This window comes from Crinia signifera, chromosome 3 (genome assembly GCF_055691185.1).
Source record: "Crinia signifera chromosome 3, ASM5569118v1, whole genome shotgun sequence".
NCBI classification, from domain to species: Eukaryota; Metazoa; Chordata; class Amphibia; order Anura; family Myobatrachidae; genus Crinia; species Crinia signifera.
In genome coordinates this window covers 63,585,893-63,606,727 of record NC_139219.1, presented here as the reverse complement: position 1 = coordinate 63,606,727, position 20,835 = coordinate 63,585,893, and the positions used below count along the sequence as shown (strand labels likewise).

Genomic DNA, 20,835 nt, shown 5'->3' with positions numbered 1-20,835 from the left:
TTTTCTCTTTAGTGGGAGATTTTTCAAACTTTATAAAAAGGCAAAATAGAGCTTCTGATCCTTCTTTAATGCCCTTCTCAAATACTGTGATATCTAGATGAAGAACTATTGTGCTCGGTACACGCTAGGATGACGATTGATAAGTGCATTCACTTGTGCCCGACCAGTTGAGATGACAGTCACCGGAGGCCTCTGCAGGAAGTGTATGCATGGTCAGCTTACTCCCTGTAAACACATCACGATGTGTCAATATTTCTGCATATGTACCTGCCATTGTCTGTGCTTCACATCCGACGAGAGATGTCTGTGATCGACACCCGCTGACATGTCCATGATATATCAGCCATTCAATTAATTGAATGGCTGATGTATTGGCCAGTGTGCCCCAAGTATTAGAAGTACCTAGAATATTCCTGAATTTATCTGGTGTCAAGTTGGGTGTCAGCTCTGACTCTATGGAACTGCCGAACACAGTTTTAGAGGCCTCCACTCTAGAACTCTCCAAAAACAGACTAAACACTTACCTGTTTATTCAAGCATTTTACTATTGTCCCTTTTAGTTCCTAAAAAATACAACTCGGAGGCTTAACTTTGTCTTCTGTTAAGCTTATCTTGAACTTTATGCTGTAAAGCACTTTAATTCCAATTTGGAGAAAATAGCTAAATAAATAACATTGTTATTATTATTATTATTATTATTATTATTATTATTATTTTATAATAATAATAATTATTATTATTAGTATTGTCCAAATAACCTAATCATATTCTATCTACTTTTATCCAGAACATTCTATAAAATGTTAGCTAGAATCTGATTGTTACGGCCAAGGGATCATCTACCTTTAGTTACAATCACAAAATGTTATTAAGATGGGAACATTGCCTGAGTCAAGAAATTAAATAAAAAACCTCCCCACATTAATTACATATTTGTTATGGGTTAGAAGCAATCTCTAGATTTGAAAATGCAAAAATTATAAAACTGTTTCTCAAAGCCTGATATCTAGCCAGTGAAATTATTATTTTCTTCCCATGTCTGTATATGGCTTAAATGTCACATATGTTATCTGTTGAAATAAAATAAACTGGAAACAAAAATTTGTTTATCTCTATAAAAAAAATTTTTTTGTTTATTCCCTAAAGAGATGAAACATTACTGAAACGCCTCGGCAATTCACCATTTGATAAGCATGATTTAACACAGTTTGCTTCAAATTTGGAAATATTTACACATTCACAAAGAAATGACTTTCAATCTGCCCATTGGCCCTTGTATTATACTTATAAAAATATATATTTTTTGCAACATCATAGTAACTGGCAACACTTTATAAAAAACATCAGTCTCTATGGAAACATAAATTATTTTCTTTTTTATATTGAGATATATAGGGCCTTATTCTAGTTCACTCTTAGAGGCAAATTCCTTCTTAGCTGGACAAAACCATGTGCACTGCAAGGGGGGGGCAGATGCACAGAGAATTCAATTTGGGTGAGGTTTTTCTTCAAAGTGAGATCTATATTGCAGTGTAAAAATAAAGCAGTCAATATTTTCCCTGCACAGAAACAAAATAACTCACCCAAAGCTAAATCTCTCTGCACATGTTACATCTGCTCCCCTGCAGTGCATATGGTTTTGTCCAGCTAAGAAGGAATTTGCCTCTAAGAGTGAACTAGAATAAGGCCCATAGCGTATCTAGGGACTGAGTCAATCTGCAATCTGCGCATGGGCAGTGACAGTGAAGGAATCACAGCAACATGCATTGAGGCATCTGTTCTAGGAGTTGATGTATGAAGCAGTGATAAAGGAGGAGAATTGATGCAGAGGAAAAGTGGCTCAGTGCTGATTGATTGCCATGGGCCACTTTTCCTCTGGCTCACTTTTATTTATTTATTTACAGTTTCTTATATAGCGCATAAATATTCCGCAGCAGTGTACAGAGAATATTTGAACATTCACATCAGTCCCTGCCCCAGTGGAGCTTACAATCTATATTCCCTACCACATATACACGCACACACAGACATTCTAGGGTTAATTTTTGTTTGGAGCCAATTAGCCTACCAGTATATTTTTGGATTGTGGGAGGAAACCGAAGTACCCGGAGGAAACCCATGCAAGTTCGGGGAGAATATAAAAACTCTGCACAGTTAGAGCCATGGTGGGAATCGAACCCAAGACCTCAGCGCTGTGATGCAGTAATGCTAACCATTACACCATCCGTACTGCCCCAAGTCTCTTCTTCTCCCGTATCACTGGTTCATACATCTACCCCTCAATGCTGCGTGCATTCAAAGAACCTCCATCTTTGAATCGGGCCCCTAGTGTAGAATTCAGTAACGTTTCAGCATGTAACATGTTTCTCCCTCACAATTTGGCAGTAAGTATAGTATTTTTCTTCCATCTGGACTACTGCATTATTATACTCCATCCACACCACAGAGCAGAATGTAGTGACAGATTTGCAAATACATTGACCAATTGCATCGTACGGAATGGAAAACAAAAGAGGCAATTTCTTTTAAAAGCATTTAAATGAAAATTTACATTTTGTATTTTTTCATTCTTAAAAAGCAATATAAATATAAAACCTATAGTAAAACCACAAATAGAAATATATGGAAATATATTTACCTTCACAATTGACTCTGTCCCTGCTCATTTCATAACCTGGATTGCACTGACACACATAAGACCCAATTATGTTGTAGCATTCTTGTGCACAAGGACTGCTTGTGTTACATTCATCAATATCTGTAGAGTCAACAAATAATCTTTCAGAGAATTGATGATGATGATGATTGATAACATAAAGTATATAGAAATACATAATTATTTACCATAAACCCTTGTAAATGTAAAACCAATTCTATAAATCACATATATATTAATAAGCACCTGTGTGTACTTTGATTGATCTATTGGTATATAAGTGTATGTAAATATTCTTAAAAAAAAAAAAAAAAATCAAAGGAATGTTCCCATATAGCTAATGTGTGACCTGCATCTCGTTCAAATAAGTAGCCCCTTCTACAAGTTAAGCAAAACACTACCCCTAACCCCCTTCCCATGTTTGCTTATGGAATTACAGATGGAGCCTTCTTCAGCTAGCCTTCTCTGGATAGCCATGGTGAGCCAAGGTCTATTGTTCTCAGCTGCAATACAATGCATAGAACAATACAGTAGGGGATTAGCATAGGATTTAGTCCAACAGCCCTGGCTCACTTAATCCTATTAAAGGGCTAGCTCCATCTGCACACATGTGGCAATCCATTTCATGTAATAATTGGTGAGGTGCTTGTGGACTAAGGGCGGTATTTAATTCAAGCACTATTTCTGACAAGGGAAATAGCGCCCAGCGCATATTCAATGCTGCCTTTCCGACAGTATTGAAGGCGGATTTCGACAGATCCGACTTTAAAACAACTTCAAATTCACTGCCGTTTCTTGGCAATCCACGGCTGTTTTTGCCAACATGTTCACTTTTCACCACTCAACCGCCAGAACATTGAATTCTACCTGAGTCGAGCGTAAACGGGCCAGGATTCTGACTGTCGGAACGTTATACCCCCCTAACACTTAAGCATCGGGGTCCCCTGTGTTTCCTATGAAATGAATGTACTGTATGTGTAGATTAGTATGGATACATACAGTTGTTGATTCACACTGTACATACAGTACAGTACTTTTTATGAATGCACCAATTTGAGACAAATAGTGAAATAGTAGCACTTACCTATGCAGCTGTAGTTATTGGGTGAAAGCTGATAGCCAAGACTGCATTGACAGTAATATGAACCCAGTGTATTGACACACTGATGTTGACAAAATGGAGTCACTGAGCATTCATCTATGTCTGTATTACAGGATACAGAAGAAAAAGAGGGAGCAAATATTATTTGTGGATGATTATAAAATCATTATCTATTTACAAAATGATCTCTTTCATTTGCAAAGTGTATATGTTCCTATATAAGGAGACATTTCTGTTATTGTTAAAATAATACTCTTTTGTGATATAAATGTATAGGTTGTGTATATAATGTATGTCTGTGACCAGTGAGCAGCTGGTGACTCACCACTGCTTATCATCAAACTGTATGCCACAATTATGTTACAGAGCAATTGATTATATTCCATTGAATATTCTGGGTGGAATTCGCCCTGTTTCGAGGGAATTCGAATCACCCCCATCGTGCTCTCATGAATGAGTGTTTGATATTTATAGACTTCACACACTGGAATCTGTATTATCCACCTCAGAATAAAAAATTAGACAAGCCCAAATATTTTCATGGAGCTGTTACATCATATTACATCACATGCATTATACTGTATATCACACACACAAATGCTGTCCTTAGTAGCATTCACACCTACTGTATGTATACAAATGTAAGCCATTTCCTACCAGTACTTGGCATTGGTATATTTGTAAAGAATAGTTTAGAAATAACACTGCTACAGTAGTACTCACCGATACATTGTTCCCCACGTTTCTGATATCCTCTGGGACACAAGCAACTGAATGATCCCCTCACATTGACGCACACTTGATCTTGTCTGCAATTATGTGTTCCAGTGAGACACTCATCTACGTCTGTCAGATGGATTAAAAACATAAATAAGAGTTGGCTACCATAATCTGTGAGCAAAGTCATAGTCCTGTACTATACATCTCTCAATAGGGCTTTTGTTGAATCGAAACGCATTTACATTCAATTGTATAATCCAGATGTAGAGTATGCAGGATTGCACCAGTACTATATGTGCCATCTACGATGGAGCGCCCCTGGTCCTTGCCCGGGGATCGCCAGCATGCCTGCGCTGGCGATCGGCGGCACAGAGGCGCTCCATCTGACTGGGACGCTCGTGCATCTCACGCGCATGCGCGTCCCAGTTTCCGGACAGCGCCGATGGGGGTCCCTGCCCGTCTCCACTTCAGGAAGGGGCACCGGGGGAGGCGGCAGGGGAGGTGGCAGGCGGTGGAGAAATCACCGTAGCCATGGGACGTGCGTGAGCGTCTCGCGCGCACATGCCCCTGGCGAGAGCCGGCCACTGGCGGGGCCCCTGCAAGAACTAGGCCGGCTCCATCTGTACATATAAAGCGTATGTCAATTAGAGTTGCTGTACACCCAGGAATGTATTAACAGAGGAGGGTGCCCTTGTGCATTCTCTGTCCAGGCCCCCTTACTCGCCAGCTGGTAGCACACGCCAGTAGTATACTCAGATGCTGTGCCTGATTCAGACCTGTTGTCAGATGGACAAAACCATGCAGCACTGCAGATGGGGCAGATGTAACGTGCAGAGAGAGTTAGATTTTAGTGAGTTACTTTGATTCTATGCATGGTAAATACTGGCTGCTTTATTTTTTCACTGAAATTTAGATGTCAGTTCGAACACCCCTCCCCCCCCCCCCCCCCCAAATCTAACTCTCTCTGCACATGTTACATCTGCCTCACCTGCAGTGCAGCATGGTTTTCTCAATCTGAATAAATTGCAGATTTGAATCAGGACCAGAGTCTTCTGCACAATCGCAGGTATCTGGAAAATGACACAGTGGCTATTTTCCCGATGCACATGCTCAATCGGCTGGAAAATGGCCACGTAGTGTGCGCAGTGCTGCCTCCACTGGACAATGAAGAGGTAAGTATTTAAGTAATCAAAGAACATGAGTGCAGGGCATAAACAAGACTCTGCTTACCATGTACAAATAAATAACAATGAATCTGCAATCAGACAGCCAGAAGCAGCTAAATAGTGCTGGGCATCATCAGCATGTATCTGCAAATGATACAGCTTAACAGGTACAAACAATCTCGGTGATTGTCTGTATCTGTTGCCAAATAAGTAGACATGCTGGTATCAACAACACCTCAGGATGTATGTACAGTATATGTATATGGTATAAAAGGGCCCGTTCTCTACGGATGACCCATTCATAATTACTGCATTCCTTTTTTCTAGAAGAAAATTAGAATGGCTTGTTCAGTCTTGTGAACATGGAATGCAAATAGAAAGAGTTATGCAATATTGCAAAATAAGCTTAAGAGGAAACATAATTCCCGTTAAGAATGTTTGAGTCTGACTTTTAAATGTAGATAATATGAGGTAATATATTACATTGACATGCCATAGTCTCCAGCTTTAGTACTTTGTTAGAAAGATTTAGACTAGTCATCCTTTAGTTTAGTTAGACTCTAAGGGCTGTTTCACACAGTACGGTTCCTGCCGCACGGTGAAATCCCGTACGGCCAGGGAGCCGTGCCGCACTCAGCAGTTGTGAATGGACACTATTGTGTCCATTCACACGGGACGGCCACGGCCCGGCCGCACGGCTGCAGCCGGATCCCCCCACTGGAAGGGACGGCTGCCGGGCTGTGGCCATCCCTGCCATTATAAAATTCTGAGTGCGGCGCGGCTCCCTGACCGTACGGGATTTCACCGTGCGGCAGGAACCGTACTGTGTGAAACAGCCCTAACAGTCCTACTAGAAATCTTTCACAGGGGAGATCCCTCCCTCCCCTCCCCCAAAATGATGTCTATTGCAGGAGGAAACAGGTGGGGTTGATGCTATTAGGTGCAAAAAAATTGAGTTGCCTTTGCAATTAATGCACCCAATGCATTATTGCCCCCCAATCTTGCTGCCCACCATGGAATGAAAAATTAACTCCTATATCCAAAACTATGAGTAAGGCAGCTTGGAGCCATGAAAATGGTCATTTGGTTGGATTCAGAAAGTGTTGAGCCAGGCCCAGTCTAACTGCTGTTGTTAGTTGTATTATTTAAAAGGTAGAAGATGTGAAAGGTTTTTCAGTGTGCTTACAGTATATGATACATACTGTGTGGATCTATATTTAAAGCCTTAGACAGATATAAAGTGGACAGAGATAAAGTACCAACCAATCAGCTCCTAACTAACATAATACAGGTTGGGTTTGAAAAAATGCAGCTAGGTGCTGTTTGGCAGGAACTTTGGCCCTTATTCAGATCTGATTGCAGTACACATTTATTCTCAAAATGGGCAACACCATGTCCACTGCAGGTGGGGCAGATGTAACATGTATAGAGAGAGTTAGATTTGTGTGTTATTTTGTTTCTGTGCAGGGTAAATACAGTACTGGCTGCATTATTTTTACACTACAATTTAGATGTCAGTTTTAACACACCTCACCCAAATTTAACTCTCTCTGCACATGTTACAGCTGCCACACCTACAGTGCACATGGTTTTGCCCATTTTGAGAACAAATTTGTACTGCGATCAGAACTGAATATGGGCCTTTGTCTCTGACCACTTTCTAGGGTAGATGGTTGGTAATTTAGAAATGGTGATTTTTTTTTTTTGCATTAAGAGTCAGATGTAGTCAAAGTATTTTCCAACTAGCAGATGACTATACATATGGAATATACAGTACTGTCATGGTAGACAGGCAAGATAGAGGAAGCAGAGAGACCCCTAATTCCTAACTCCTATACTGTAGTTCTTGATCCCTCAATTGTAGACATTTCCTTTAGGTACTTATTGAGTTCTAAACGTATCTGAAAATTAAAATGTTGTAAGCTTAGGCAAAGTTCAGAAGTGATGTTAATAATTGGTATGTGTTCTCTTTCCAAAGATGATTTATGGTTTAGCAAGGATCACTTTGTCCACTTGCTGCAACAACATTCTGAAATCTCTACAACCTCCTATGTAAATAAGCAGATTCTTGAGCTACTTCCAGAAATGCAAATTCTTTTAGCGTTATCCTTTTGTTTCTGGATTTTTATTTCATATCTATGCTTATTTATGTTATGTTTTAAGACAATGGGTACTGCTCCCCACAGTGGCTGTCATCTAGGTTTGTCGCATGTGTTAGTAATATTATCTGTGAGTAACAAATAACAGTTTTGTGAAGTAATATTTCTCTTTATTTCAGTCACCTTGTCAGTAATATCTTCACTTAAGTTTGAAACCACAGTGCGGCCAATTGCCAACCAGCACTTGTCATATTTTTTGCATCTACATTCCCATATTTGCCCCAGCTTGCTCAAGTGTGCTGCAGGTATTTTTATTTAAAAGGGGTGTACAGTATAAGTACATTTGTTTTCTGAAAGAAACATTCCTTGGCAAGTACACCGATTCATCATTTGTAAATAAACAGAGTATTTTCTCTCTCAATATAGATAATAATAATAATAATAATAATAATAATTTTATTTATATATCGCTCTTTCTCCAATAGGACTCAAGGCAATATCAGCTTTGGTGGTTCAAATTAACGGCTAATTAATGTTTAAAAACAATTTCTGTGTAAAGTACTCCCCTGTTCCCATCTTGTTATCTCCACTAGAACCCCCTTTTTCTGTTGGGATCTCAGATGAAGGCAAACCAGTATCTGGTCTCACATATCCTTTCAGCCCTGTAATGCAAGGTGGTGCCTTTGTGGTTAAGTTTTCTTTTTTACAGCACATCCCACAGTTGCCGAATTGAGATTTGGGCGATTTGGAGGCCCTGAATTTTTTGTAATTTTTCTGAACAATTTTTCCAGGAGGCTGGGTGCATTATCCTGCGCAAAGAGGCCACTTCCATCACGGAATACCATCAACATGAAAATCTGCACTTTGTCTGCAACAATGTTTGCATACTCCTAAGGAGTATTGTATACTAAGCAATGTATAGAGGTGAGAACAGCAGGACTTCGTGTAGATTCAACATTGTACTAGCAACTGGTCAGCTCTACATGAAATGTATAAATAGGGCACGCTTGTAGATCCTCCGAGTGCACTATTCATTCCTATTGGTGGAAATGCAGACAGCTGACCCTTTGCAACAAGGCAATGCCCATATATCAGCATTGGCAGAATTCATTCAATGGAGACTGATGGAACTCAGGACAAGCTGGGTGAGACACTGTTGTTTTCTACTAAAAGGTTGCACCACCTTCTTATATTTAAAGCATTTAGATACAGTTGTAAGAAAAAGTATGTGAACCCTTTGGAATTACCTTGATTTCTGCATAAATTGCTCATAAAACATGTTCTGATCTTCATATAAGTCACAACAATAGACAAACACAGTCTGCTTAAACTAATACCACACAAACAATTATATGTTCTCATGTTTTTATTGAGCACACCATGTAACCATTAACAGTGCGGGGTGGACAAAGTATGTGAACTCTTGGATTTAATAAAACTGGTTGACCCTCATTTGGCAGCAATAACCCCAACCAAATATTTCCTATAGTTGCATATCGGACCTGCACAAAGGTCAGGAGGAATTTTGGACCATTCCTCTTTACAAAACTGTTTCAGTTCAGCAATTTTCATGGGATGTCTGGTGTGAATCGCTCTCTTGAGGTCATGCCACAGCACCTCAATCGGGTTGAGGTCAAGACTCTGACTGGGCGACTCCAGAAGGCGTATTTTCTTCTGTTGATGCCATTCTGTTGTTCTATCTTCTGTTGAGCTTCAATTGGTGGACAGATGGCCTTAAGTTCTCCTGCGAAATGTCTTGATAAACTTTGGAATTCATTTTTCCATCTATGATAGCAATCTGTGCAGGCCATAAGGCAGCAAAGCAGCCCCAAACCATGATGCCCCACCATAGTTCACAGTTGGGATGAGGTTTTGATGTTGTTGTGCTGGGCTTTTTTTTCTCCTCACATAGTGTTGTGTTTCTTTCAAACAACTCAACTTTGGTTTAATCTGTCCACAGAATATTTTGGCAGTAGTGCTGTGGAAAATCCAGGTGCTCTTTTGCAAACTTCAAACATGCAGCAATGTTTTTTGTGGTCAGCAGTGGTTTCCTCCGTGATGTCCTCCCATGTACTCTATTCTTGGTTAGCGTTTTACGTATTGTAGATTCATCAACAGATATGTCAGCATGCGCCAGAGATTTCTGTAAGTCTTTAGCTGACACTCTGGTATTCCTTTTCACTTCATTGAGCATTCTGTGCTGTGCTCTTGCAGTCATTTTTACAGGATGGCCACTCCTAGAGAGAGTAGCAACAGTGCTGAACTTTCTCCATTTATAGACAATTTGTCCTACCATGGACTGATGCACATCAAGGCTTTTAGAGATACTTTTGTAACTCTTAACAGCTTTATGCAAGTCATCAATTCTTAATCGTAGGTCATCTGAGAGCTCTTTTGTGCGAGGCATGGTTCACATCAGGCAATGCTTCTTGAGAATAGAAAACTTAAAACTGGGGTGTGCTTTTTATAGAGCAGCTTTAACCAACACCTCCAACCCCAATTGTTTGGACTCCAGGTTGGCTGACTGCTGGCTCCAATTAGCTCTTGGAGAAGTCATTAGCCTAGGGGTTCACATACTTTGTCCACCCTGCACTGTGAATGTTTACATGATGTGTTAAAAACATGAGAAGGTAATTCCAAAGGGTTCACATAGTTTTTATTTAACTGTATTTAGTACACACATATATATATATATATATATATATATATATGTAGTATATATATATATATATATATATATATATATATATACTTTTATATAGTATCTCTGCTTCCGGAGCTACAGTTCCATTGTTGCTGTCACTAGTGGTGTTTTTCTGCTTAAGGTAAGCTGTATTGTTGTATTTGTATCCTGAATATGTTAATATAAATACTGAAATGTTGATGAACAAGCTGTGTCTGTGTGATTAAATCTTTTGAACGGATTGCTGCGCTGTATATGGTGATATGGTACAGTAACATTACTGTTGTGAGGGCATCGGGTCCAGGAATACTGTTATGCGAGTGCCAGACACCGTGGAGTATTTCTAAGTTTTATATGAATGAATTTTAGAGAATTGAATGAATGTTATATTTTTTTTATGTAAAACATACAGTAGGTAAAACAGAGATTCTGCTTTTAAGAAGCCTCATTTACAAAACAGCAGAACAAGAGTTTGTAACTTCTTATCCATCTGACCTTATGTACCTAACCCTACTCCTCACCCTATTAGCGTTCAGCTCAGTAATATAAGCAGTTGGATGAAACATTTGGCAGCTATAATGGAACATTCAAATATTTAACATGCAAATAATGCAGCAGTAGCAGTACCACTGGGGCGGTTAATGAAAGCCAAAAACAGCAAATAATTATATTTTAGAGCGTAATCATTTTACAGCAAGATCTGAAAAATAATATGCCTATTGGGTATATAGGCAATAAAAATCCTTAACAAGTGACTTTGCATGTAACCTTATACTGTTTTTATGTATTGTCATAGGGAATCAATCTTTAATTAAACTTGAACTTGATATGTTTGTCATTAAAAAAGAAAATATCAGAAAGTCTTGTTCCTAGATGATATTTAGGATCATTTTAATATTTTTTTCAGCATTCAGGTAGAAATTAGGCATGAAATAGAATTTTTTAAAACATCTACTTTTGTGCTAGAGAATTCGACTGAACAGCATCAAGTAAATACAAGATATGCTAATGTAAGAATTCAAATGCCTTTTTTTTGTGTATGCAATATTTTTGTTGTTGTTGTTTTTCAGGCAACCATTGATTAATTCCCCTCCCCCCCAACAGTTTACTTCCACCCTACCATGTGCTATTCCTGTAATCTGTACCTCCGCTGATTGCACACCATGCCAGCAGTGACCTGCGCAGTGCACCCAGTGGTGCAAGTAGAATTTTTTTCTTGGTGGTACTGATAGCCTACACCAAAAATGGGCGTGGCCGTGTTTCATGAGGGGGCGTGGTCACACAAAGCTAGAGGCGTGACTAAATGACAATAATGGCGTGGCATCAGGAGACAGGGAATGAGAAACATGGAATGACTGGGGGCGGGTTGGTTCTTGCATGGGGGAGAGCTGGGCAGCTTGTGCTTACAATTGTGGAGCCTGCTCTTCATGCTGTCGGTGCCGCTGATGCCTGTCAGTGTGACAGTGCAACATATTTCTTACAGGTACTCCGTACCACGCCGTACCCCCTTACTTGCAACATTGAGTGCACCCCAGATGGTTGCCTCTGATGGTTCCTCTGCGGTCAGGATGTCCTTCTGTGGATCTTTCCATATAGGGTATATCATAATACTACACAAGTGTCCATTGTCCCACATCTGCATTGGACCCTTGTGTACAGTAGCTCACCGCCGACAGTGGAACCTTTGTAGCACATTCAACATGGCTGCCTCATCTGGTAAACTTGTGGAGGTGATAAAAAATACATTGATCTGTCTGTTATGCTGGGACCCTACTCTAAACTGCAATGGAATCGGTTTGTATAATTTTTTTCTAGTAACCTATTCCATGTAATCCTGCGCAGTGCAATAAAGATGGCTGCCTTATCTGGTACCTTAATAGGGTGGAATACATAACCCATGGAAGTTATTATCCAAAATGCTTGCACCATTCCTTTATTATGCTTACTGAGCACTCAAGGTTTTCTTTCTACGTCTGTATGATTTGTCTAGTGCTGTACTACCAAAATCCTCTGTATTATGGGCCTTATTCTGATCTGAGCTCAGTACAAATTTGTTCTTAAAATGGGCAAAACCATGTGCACTGCAGGTGGGGCAGATGTAACATGTATAGAGAGAGTTAGGTTTGTGTGAGTTATTTTGTTTCTGTGCAGGGTAAATACTGGCTGCATTATTTTTACACTGCAATTTAGATTTCAGTTTCAACACACCCCACCCAAATTTAATTCTCTTTGCACAGGTTACATCTGCTCCACCTGCAGTGCACATGGTTTTGCCCATTTTAAGAACAAATTTGTACTGAGCTCAGATCAGAATAAGGCCCTATGTGCATTGTTTTTAATGTCTCTAAAGCGCCTTGAGTCCTGATGGAGAAAGTGCACTATATAAATAAAACTGTTATTATTATATTATTACTAGTGCTTTATTTTGTTTAAGAGTTGTAAGCAAGTCACTGGCAAAGACAGGGTTTCTAGAGATGGGATTCCACTCTGTGGAACATTGGAGCAAGTGCAGGAGTTTGGAAGAAGAACCTAGTAATGACCCTGAAAATTTATACACTGGATACTATATAGAATACAGCAATAAAATGTAACACAATAGATGGGCAGTACGGATGGTGTAATGGTTAGCATTACTATCTCACAGCACTGAGGTCATGGGTTCAATACCCACCATGGCCCTAACTATGCGGAGTTTGTATATTCTCCCCGTGTTTGCGTGAGTTTCCTCCGGGTACTCCGGTTTCCTCCCACAATCCAAAAATATACTGGTAGGTTAATTGGCTTCCAACAAAAATTAACCCTAGAATGTCTGTGTGTGCATGTACATGTGGTAGGGAATATAGATTGTAAGCTCCACAGGGACTGGTGTGAAAAGTCAAATATCCTCTGTAAAGCGCTGCGGAATCTGTGTGCGCTATATAAGAAACTGCTAATAAATAAATAAATAAATGGTCTATTGTAAATGCTGTATTTAAATAATAATAAATAAGTCATCAGGAAAAGGTTAAACATACCATAATAAATAGACAAACATGATAGAACCGTTACTGCACTATCTAAGCACACATTCTCCCACCTAATGGTAAGGCTCCTGTCTCTTCTTCCGGGTAGCTACTCTCAGTCCAGTGTACTAATTGTGTACACACACACTGCAAACTTGGTAGAAGACGCTGCTACCACTGTCCATGTGCAGAAGGTCTACTCTGTCCCTTTAACTATAATAAAAATAATATGCCAGCAGCTTTCGTATTCATATTATACAGTATACCATTGATATTTTGAGCCACTTGCTGAGGAGGTTTTTTTTCCGGGTAATCGCAACCCCCCCCCTCCCCCACGCATTTGCCTATGCAAGTCACCAAGGCCCTTATTCTGGTTGGTGCGGTAATGTCCGCGTGCGGTCGGTCCGCCGATGTTTTGTGTCTGCGCATGTGCAGCGGCGTCTCTGCGCATGTGCGAACGGGACGCACGTCCAAATTCCGCATGAAATGTGTACACTACGAACAGGGGGTGGAGAGGGGCGTGAAGGGCTGTTTGGGCTCATTACCATATGTTTACACCCCGCGTTTCATGGGCATTCCCATGAAAACGATGGGCGTACGTATGGTAATGCAGTCGTGACGCACGTGTAGGGGGCGGACATATGACATTGCCGGATGTCAGCTGCCCGCCCAGATCCCTGCTTTTGCACGGAGAAATGCCCGTGTGGTCTGAGGTTGCGGGAGCTGCCTGACCACTCGGTCCTGCATACGATGGTCTGCGACCATCGAATGATGGGGGAGGTTCCCTGAGATGGAGGAGGTGTATTCATGAGAAATACACTTCCGGTCCGTTGGACAGCTTCTTACCGCATTTGCACGGAGTGAGCGATCCGTACGAAAGGCGGGGTTTAGGACGCACAGTCCTGGCCGCATATTCGGCTCCGTCCGCACAGACCAGAATAAGGCCCCAAGAGAGATGCAACTCAGATGCGTAAAACTAAGAATTGTCTGAAGATGTGTATGCTTAGATCTGGAGCATGTACTGTGCTAAAACTAGCAAGATCCATCTGCAAAACAAACTTGAGCACAGAGTGTGCGTACAGAACTTACACATTGAACTAACATTTATTTGCAACAGAACTATCCATTCATTTTCTGATCAACTTTAACCTATGTAGCTCATTCAGTGTTGACCTGCTGCTCTGGACGCCATTAAACAAACATACACTTCTTCAGCTCACACTGTAATAAAAAGCTACTGACATATTCTATTCCAAATAAAAATCCAAATAGAAAGTTCAAAGTCATTTTATGCGTGACTCATGTATAAGTATCCATTTATTTTATGCCAAAATCTAGAGGAAAATTGAACTGCTTACATTATCAGATTTAAACTGTGTAATGCTAGGAAGGGAGTGGACAGCCGTATCTAAACAGAAGGTCCTTCAGTGTTCAGCATGATGTCAGTACGAGTATTACAGCTCCCTCGGGCTGACTAGTATTTTTAAAATGGGTCCCACAACATCACGCTGCTTGTAAAATATAATTTAGTATCGCTGGATTGGAAGAAAGAGGTCATACATCTGTGGGTAATTTACACAAGGGTGCACATCATGTTTTGATTAGCTCTATAATAAAATCAACTCCAAATCAAAGTGTGACTCTTGCAATATGCACGTGTGTGCCGAGGGTTTTCTCACATGAATTACTCCTTTCAAATACAAACACACAATAAGGAAAAGTTACGATGATAGTGGCATGATCATTTGTGTGTAATGAATCTGCCAGCGTCTTGGTCTTTGTGGTACTAATATAGGTTGAGTATAAAGCCCTATACACACAAGAGGATATAATAAAAGATATAACTTGTAAAGGGCTTTCTGAGCGATACCTTTTACTATATAGTCTTGTGCATGCACTCAATATCATTAGCGATGTGCGCATTGTTACAGACCTCTCCCGTCTACTTAACATGACGGTCAATATGGTAATATTGCCAATGACCCGCATGTTTATCGGTTCATGCTGACATCACTGAACGATATCATTGAGTGTGTATGCTCAATATCAGCCTCCCTCAGCCGAGTTTGATATCATTAACAATGTTGGTCAGGGTCGTCTAATGTGTATGGGGCTTAAGGCTTGGTATACACTGCAAATGATAAGACTTCGCTCATGATTTCCCTTGAACTCCTGGGCACTGCAGGTGGGGCAGATGTAACATGTATGGAGAGAGAGTTAGATTTGTGTTGAGTTATGTTGTTTATGTGCAGGGTACATACTGGCTGCATTATTTTTACACTGCAATTTAGATTTCAGTTTCAACACACCCCACCCAAATTGAACTCTCTCTGCACATGTTACATCTGCGCCACCTGCAGTGCACATGGGCCCTTATTCAGATCTGATCGCAGTACAAATTTGTTCTTAAAATGGGCAAAACCATGTGCACTGCAGCAGTGTTGCAAGTAAGGGGGTACGGCATGGTACGGAGTACCTGTAAGAAATATGTTGTAGGTACGCAGTACCACTTACCCCCTGACCCACTGTCAATTCTATTTTTATTTTAAGTCTAAATATAATGCATCCGCAGCCTGCCCACCCAGCATTATGATTGGTGCTGTATGCAGCTACTGGCTACTGCTGATTAAGCCTGTCACACTGACAGGCATCAGCGGCGCCGACACCATGAAGAGCAGGCTCCACAATTGTAAGCACAAGCTGCCTGGCTCTCCCCCAAGCAAGAGCCAACCCACCCCCAGTCATTCCCTGTTTATCATTCCCTGTGTCTTGATGCCACGCCACTATTGTCATTTAGTCACTCCTCTAGCTTTGTGTAACCACGCCCCCTCATGAAACATGGCCACGGCCATTTTTTGTTGGAGCCTATCAGTACCACCAAGAAAAAATTTCTACTTGCACCACTGCACTGCAGGTGGGGCAGATGTAACATGTGCAGAGAAAGTTACATTTGGGTGGGGTGTGTAGAAACTGAAATCTAAATTGCAAAGTAAAAATAATGCAGCCAGTATTTATGCTGCACAGAAACAAAATAACTCACACAAATCTAACTCTCTCTATATATGTTACATCTGCTCCCCCTGCAGTACACATGGTTTTGCCCATTTTAAGAACAAATTTGTACAAAGTTGTCATGCATTGTGTTATTATTAGTATTATTATTACTAGTTAAAAAAAGCCAGTCAAAATGACGGCTTAGTCCCTATCTGCTCCTACCCCCAATCTCTGTCTTCACAGCTTCCTCTGTCCAAATCCAGGAAGTTTGAAACATATAAATTTTGGTTTCACTTTTTGTTAAGGAGTAGATCCTCTAGTGGTCACTGGCAGTACTTCGCCTCAAAAAGGTGAGGAGGATTTAGATATTATATATATATATATATATATATATATATATATATATATATATATATATATATATATATAGTGTGATTATTAATAAGTATATTTCATTACTTCAGAAATAATAAGAGACAACAATATGATATTATGAATGAATAAACAAGAGAGAACAATATGATATTAAAAATTTACTTTAGGCACCCCTTAAAAAGTAAACAAAATGAATGTCTTACCTTGACACAGATTTTGTGCATTAGGCTCATAGCCCGCGGCACACTGCAACAGCTGTGCCGAGCTAGGTACATTTCTTTGTACATCTGGAGGGTTGATGGGTCTGTCTACATAAGTGTTTTGGCTGTTGGTAAGTTGTGTTCCAGATGGTTGTGAGACTATGGTATCTTCTTGCCCATTATTTACCAATATTTGTGCTGATCTTGGGAGACATAAGTATCCGCCATAATGGTTCACACATTTCATCCCTCCTTTGCAGGGTTCTTGCATTATTCCACATTCATCGATATCTGTAGACCAATGTACAATTACAGGGTATATCAGAGTATCAGATACTGATATATGATGAGTGTGAGAGGTCACATCGGAGTGTTGTCCTATTGTGTAGACAAGACGACTGAATTGTACCCAGTAGGCTGCAATCTAAAATGCTTATTATTAAAATGATAGTTTTTGAGTAAAAGGAGTTTGCATTGTATAACACCCATGCCCTTAAGATCAACCTTTACTAAGGTGTACGGGCATAATAGGTCAACAGGCATTGGGTCGACACATGAAATAAGTCGACATGGCTAAGGTCAACCGGGTTGGAAGGTCAACACAAGCATTAGGTTGACAATGGCAAGTTTTTCAAAAAATGTTGGCCCGACATGTGCCGACAGGTAGTATTTCATGCCCTACCATCCACTAGGGCATGGAGGGAGAATGGAATCATGGAGGGAGAATGGAAGCATGGCATGTGCAGTGAGCCAATGCGAGGGGACGCGATACACTTTTGACGGTGTTGATGTTGACTATGTCGACATTCGGGGCAGGAAAAACTCATGTCACCCTTTTAAATCTCGACCTTGCCATTGTCGCTCTAATGCTTGTGTTGACCTTCCAAACCCTGTCAACCTTTGCCATGTCAATCTAATTGATGTGTTGTTCTAAGTCATGGGTCCTCAAACTGCGGCCCTCCAGATGTTGTGAAACTACAAATCCCAGCATGCCTTGCCACAGTTTTAACACTCCCTTATAGCAAAACTGAGGCAAGGCATGCTGGGATTTGTAGTTTCACAACATCTGGAGGGCCACAGTTTGAGGACCCATGATCTAAGCCATGTTGACCTTCTGTGGTCGACCCAATGTATGGCGACCTCATACTGTATGTGTTGACCCAATGACCCAATGACCCAATGACCCATACCATTTACTAACACATACTGTAGTTTCATCTTTTAGACTTTGTTCTGTGCTTTTTAAAGTTGTTTTTACATGGGGCAGCACGGACAGTGTAGTGGTTAGCATTACTGCCTCACAGTGCTGAGGTCATGGGTTCGATCCCCACCATGGCTCTAACTGTGCGGAGTTTGTATATTCTCCCCATACTTGCATGGGTTTACTCCGGCTCCTCCGGTTTCCTCCCACAATCCAAAAATATACAGGTAGGTTAATTGGCTTCCAACAAAAATTAATCAATGAATGTGTGTGTGTACATGTGGTAGGGAATATAGATTGTAAGCTCCACTGGGGCAGGGACTGATGTGAATGTTCAAATATCCTCTGTAAAGCGCTGCTGAATATGTGTGCGCTATATAAGAAACTGTTAATAATAAATAATAAAATAAATGACTAGACCATCTTGTTATAATTGTTGGTTTATATTTTATCCTGGCATTCTGTACATCCATTCTGAATCAGTTATACCCAGAAGGGTATGTGTTGTATCCCATAACGTTGTGTTGTATCCCAGAGCAACCAAAATAAACAATTCGGACCAGGTTTGCACCAGGTGCATGCACCCACAGTGAACAAATTGTTCGCTGGGTGCACACACCCATCTTTGTGTGCGGGGGGCGCCAGGATGGCCATTAGCATATGGGAATGCCTAGCATTTCATGGGTGTTCCCATGAGAACACTGGGCGTTCTCATGCTAATGCGGCCATGACGAACATGCAGGGGGGGGGGGCAGGCTGCTGACATCACTGGATGTCAGCTGCCCACCCACTTCCCCTTGAGCGTACATGCATACTTAAGGTTGCTCAGAGCAAACTTACATTTGCGTGCACCTTCCACATCTTTCGAAGGTCAGCGACCATGTTTATGTAAAACATCCATTCACAGCCAATGCGAACCGGCGTGCCACCATTCGCAAGGCGGAATCTGGTTTACTCGCAAGGATGCAAATTCGCACCCGAGCGAATGAGCCAGAATAACCCCCATTGCCCATTAATCGTAAACCTTTACTCTAGTTATTATTTTTTTACACTGCAACACATACATGTATAAACGCAGGCAAAGCGTATCACAGTAACAAGCACGAAAGTAATAGAAAAGTATGAAAGTTACCTTTGCATTGCTGTCTTAGTGGGTCCCACTCATAACCATCAGTGCATTGCTGTGTGGGAACAGAACATTATTGTAGTTATTATTTTTCCAGTATTATAGTCATCAATTTCAACCAATAAAATTGACTGTCACAAACGGGTCTTATGATATAAATCTTTTGAATGGAAATGCTCCTGGATTATAACTCATGACTCTGCACCAGTGTGCTGTCACATACTGGAGCGGATATTTCTGCTGTGCAATGACTTATGTAACTGTTCACTTTAAAAAAAAGTATTTCCCAAGCTTTCATTTTCAAAACTGCATGCACATTGTTGTCCAAGTTATTCTCCTGTTGAGTTGCATTGTTTTCTTGCTGAAAAGTAATATCCACCGAATCTGGCATACAGATGTTCAGTGATCAGTTTAAAGGTTCATTGCACTTAAGGGAGTGAAACAAAGTTCACTAGATCAGCTGTTTTATTACTGTGCGCTTATTTGGATGTTATCTAGATTTAGTACTTTGAATCTCATGTTAGCTGGGAAATGTATATATTAACAATTTTGTTTTATACTTGTTTATTATTATTATTATTATTATTAATAAAGCTTATGCTTGCTATAAATGTTACAAAAAATTACAATATTCTGTAAAAATTGTAATATTTTGTTTTTCAGCTAAGCAAATGAAACAGTAAATGGTACTTATGTAGTATCTGGGCTGCCGATTTTTTGATTGTATGCCTTAAGTTAAGGCATACAATCAGATGCGATGCGATGCGATATCGCATCGCATCGCATCGCATGCGACCATCGGATGCGATGACCCGATTTTTCCATAGGAATCAATGTTAAAATGGACTGAGTCCATTTTAACATGGAATTCAATGGGAAAAAGGGGTCCTTTTCATACCCCTACTATCCAAGTGGGCATGGAGTTGGATATAAACCTGTAGCGAGCTACCGAGCCCGAAGCGTGGCGAGCGAAGCGAGCCCCGCGAGGGGACGGTATTCTGTGTCCCCTCGTGGGGCTCGCTACGCTCGCCACGCTTCGGGCTCGGTGGCTCGCTACGCTCGCCACAGGTTTATATCCAACTCCATACCCACTTGGATAGTAGGGGTATGAAAAGGACCCCTTTTTCCCATTGAATTCCATGTTAAAATGGACTCAGTCCATTTTAACATTGATTCCTATGGAAAAATCGGGTCATTGCATCGCATCGCATCCGATGGTCGCATGCGATGCGATGTACCCGATTTAGAAATCGGCAGCCCAGATACTACATAAGTACCCAGTAAATTATTGCTAAATCTGGAAAATGTTACATCCGGAAATAGAATTCCCACAGTCTGTGTAGTTTGTTTATTGTGTTCTTGGTTGTAATACAATCTTGAACTGAGGTTAATGTATGTAGGTGTACAATAGGGTCGACCGCTGAAGGCCGACACACTCAAAACGTTGACATGGCTTTAGGTCGACAGGGTCATTAGGTCGACCTAAAGCCATAATTATTGTCGACCATTAG

General features: G+C 40.7%; 1 protein-coding gene across 1 annotated transcript in view; it reads right to left on the bottom strand.

The window, feature by feature from the left end:
* Window positions 1-20,835, bottom strand: part of EFEMP1 (EGF-like fibulin extracellular matrix protein 1) — a 53,516-nt gene that overhangs the window by 9,541 nt on the left and 23,140 nt on the right. The window contains exons 3-7 of the mRNA XM_083175903.1: window positions 19,331-19,379; window positions 17,001-17,288; window positions 4,482-4,604; window positions 3,741-3,860; window positions 2,639-2,758 (exon numbers count right to left, since the gene is read on the bottom strand). Coding sequence (XP_083032029.1) covers window positions 2,639-2,758; window positions 3,741-3,860; window positions 4,482-4,604; window positions 17,001-17,288; window positions 19,331-19,379 — 700 coding nt within the window. The remainder of the gene's footprint in view (window positions 1-2,638; window positions 2,759-3,740; window positions 3,861-4,481; window positions 4,605-17,000; window positions 17,289-19,330; window positions 19,380-20,835) is intronic.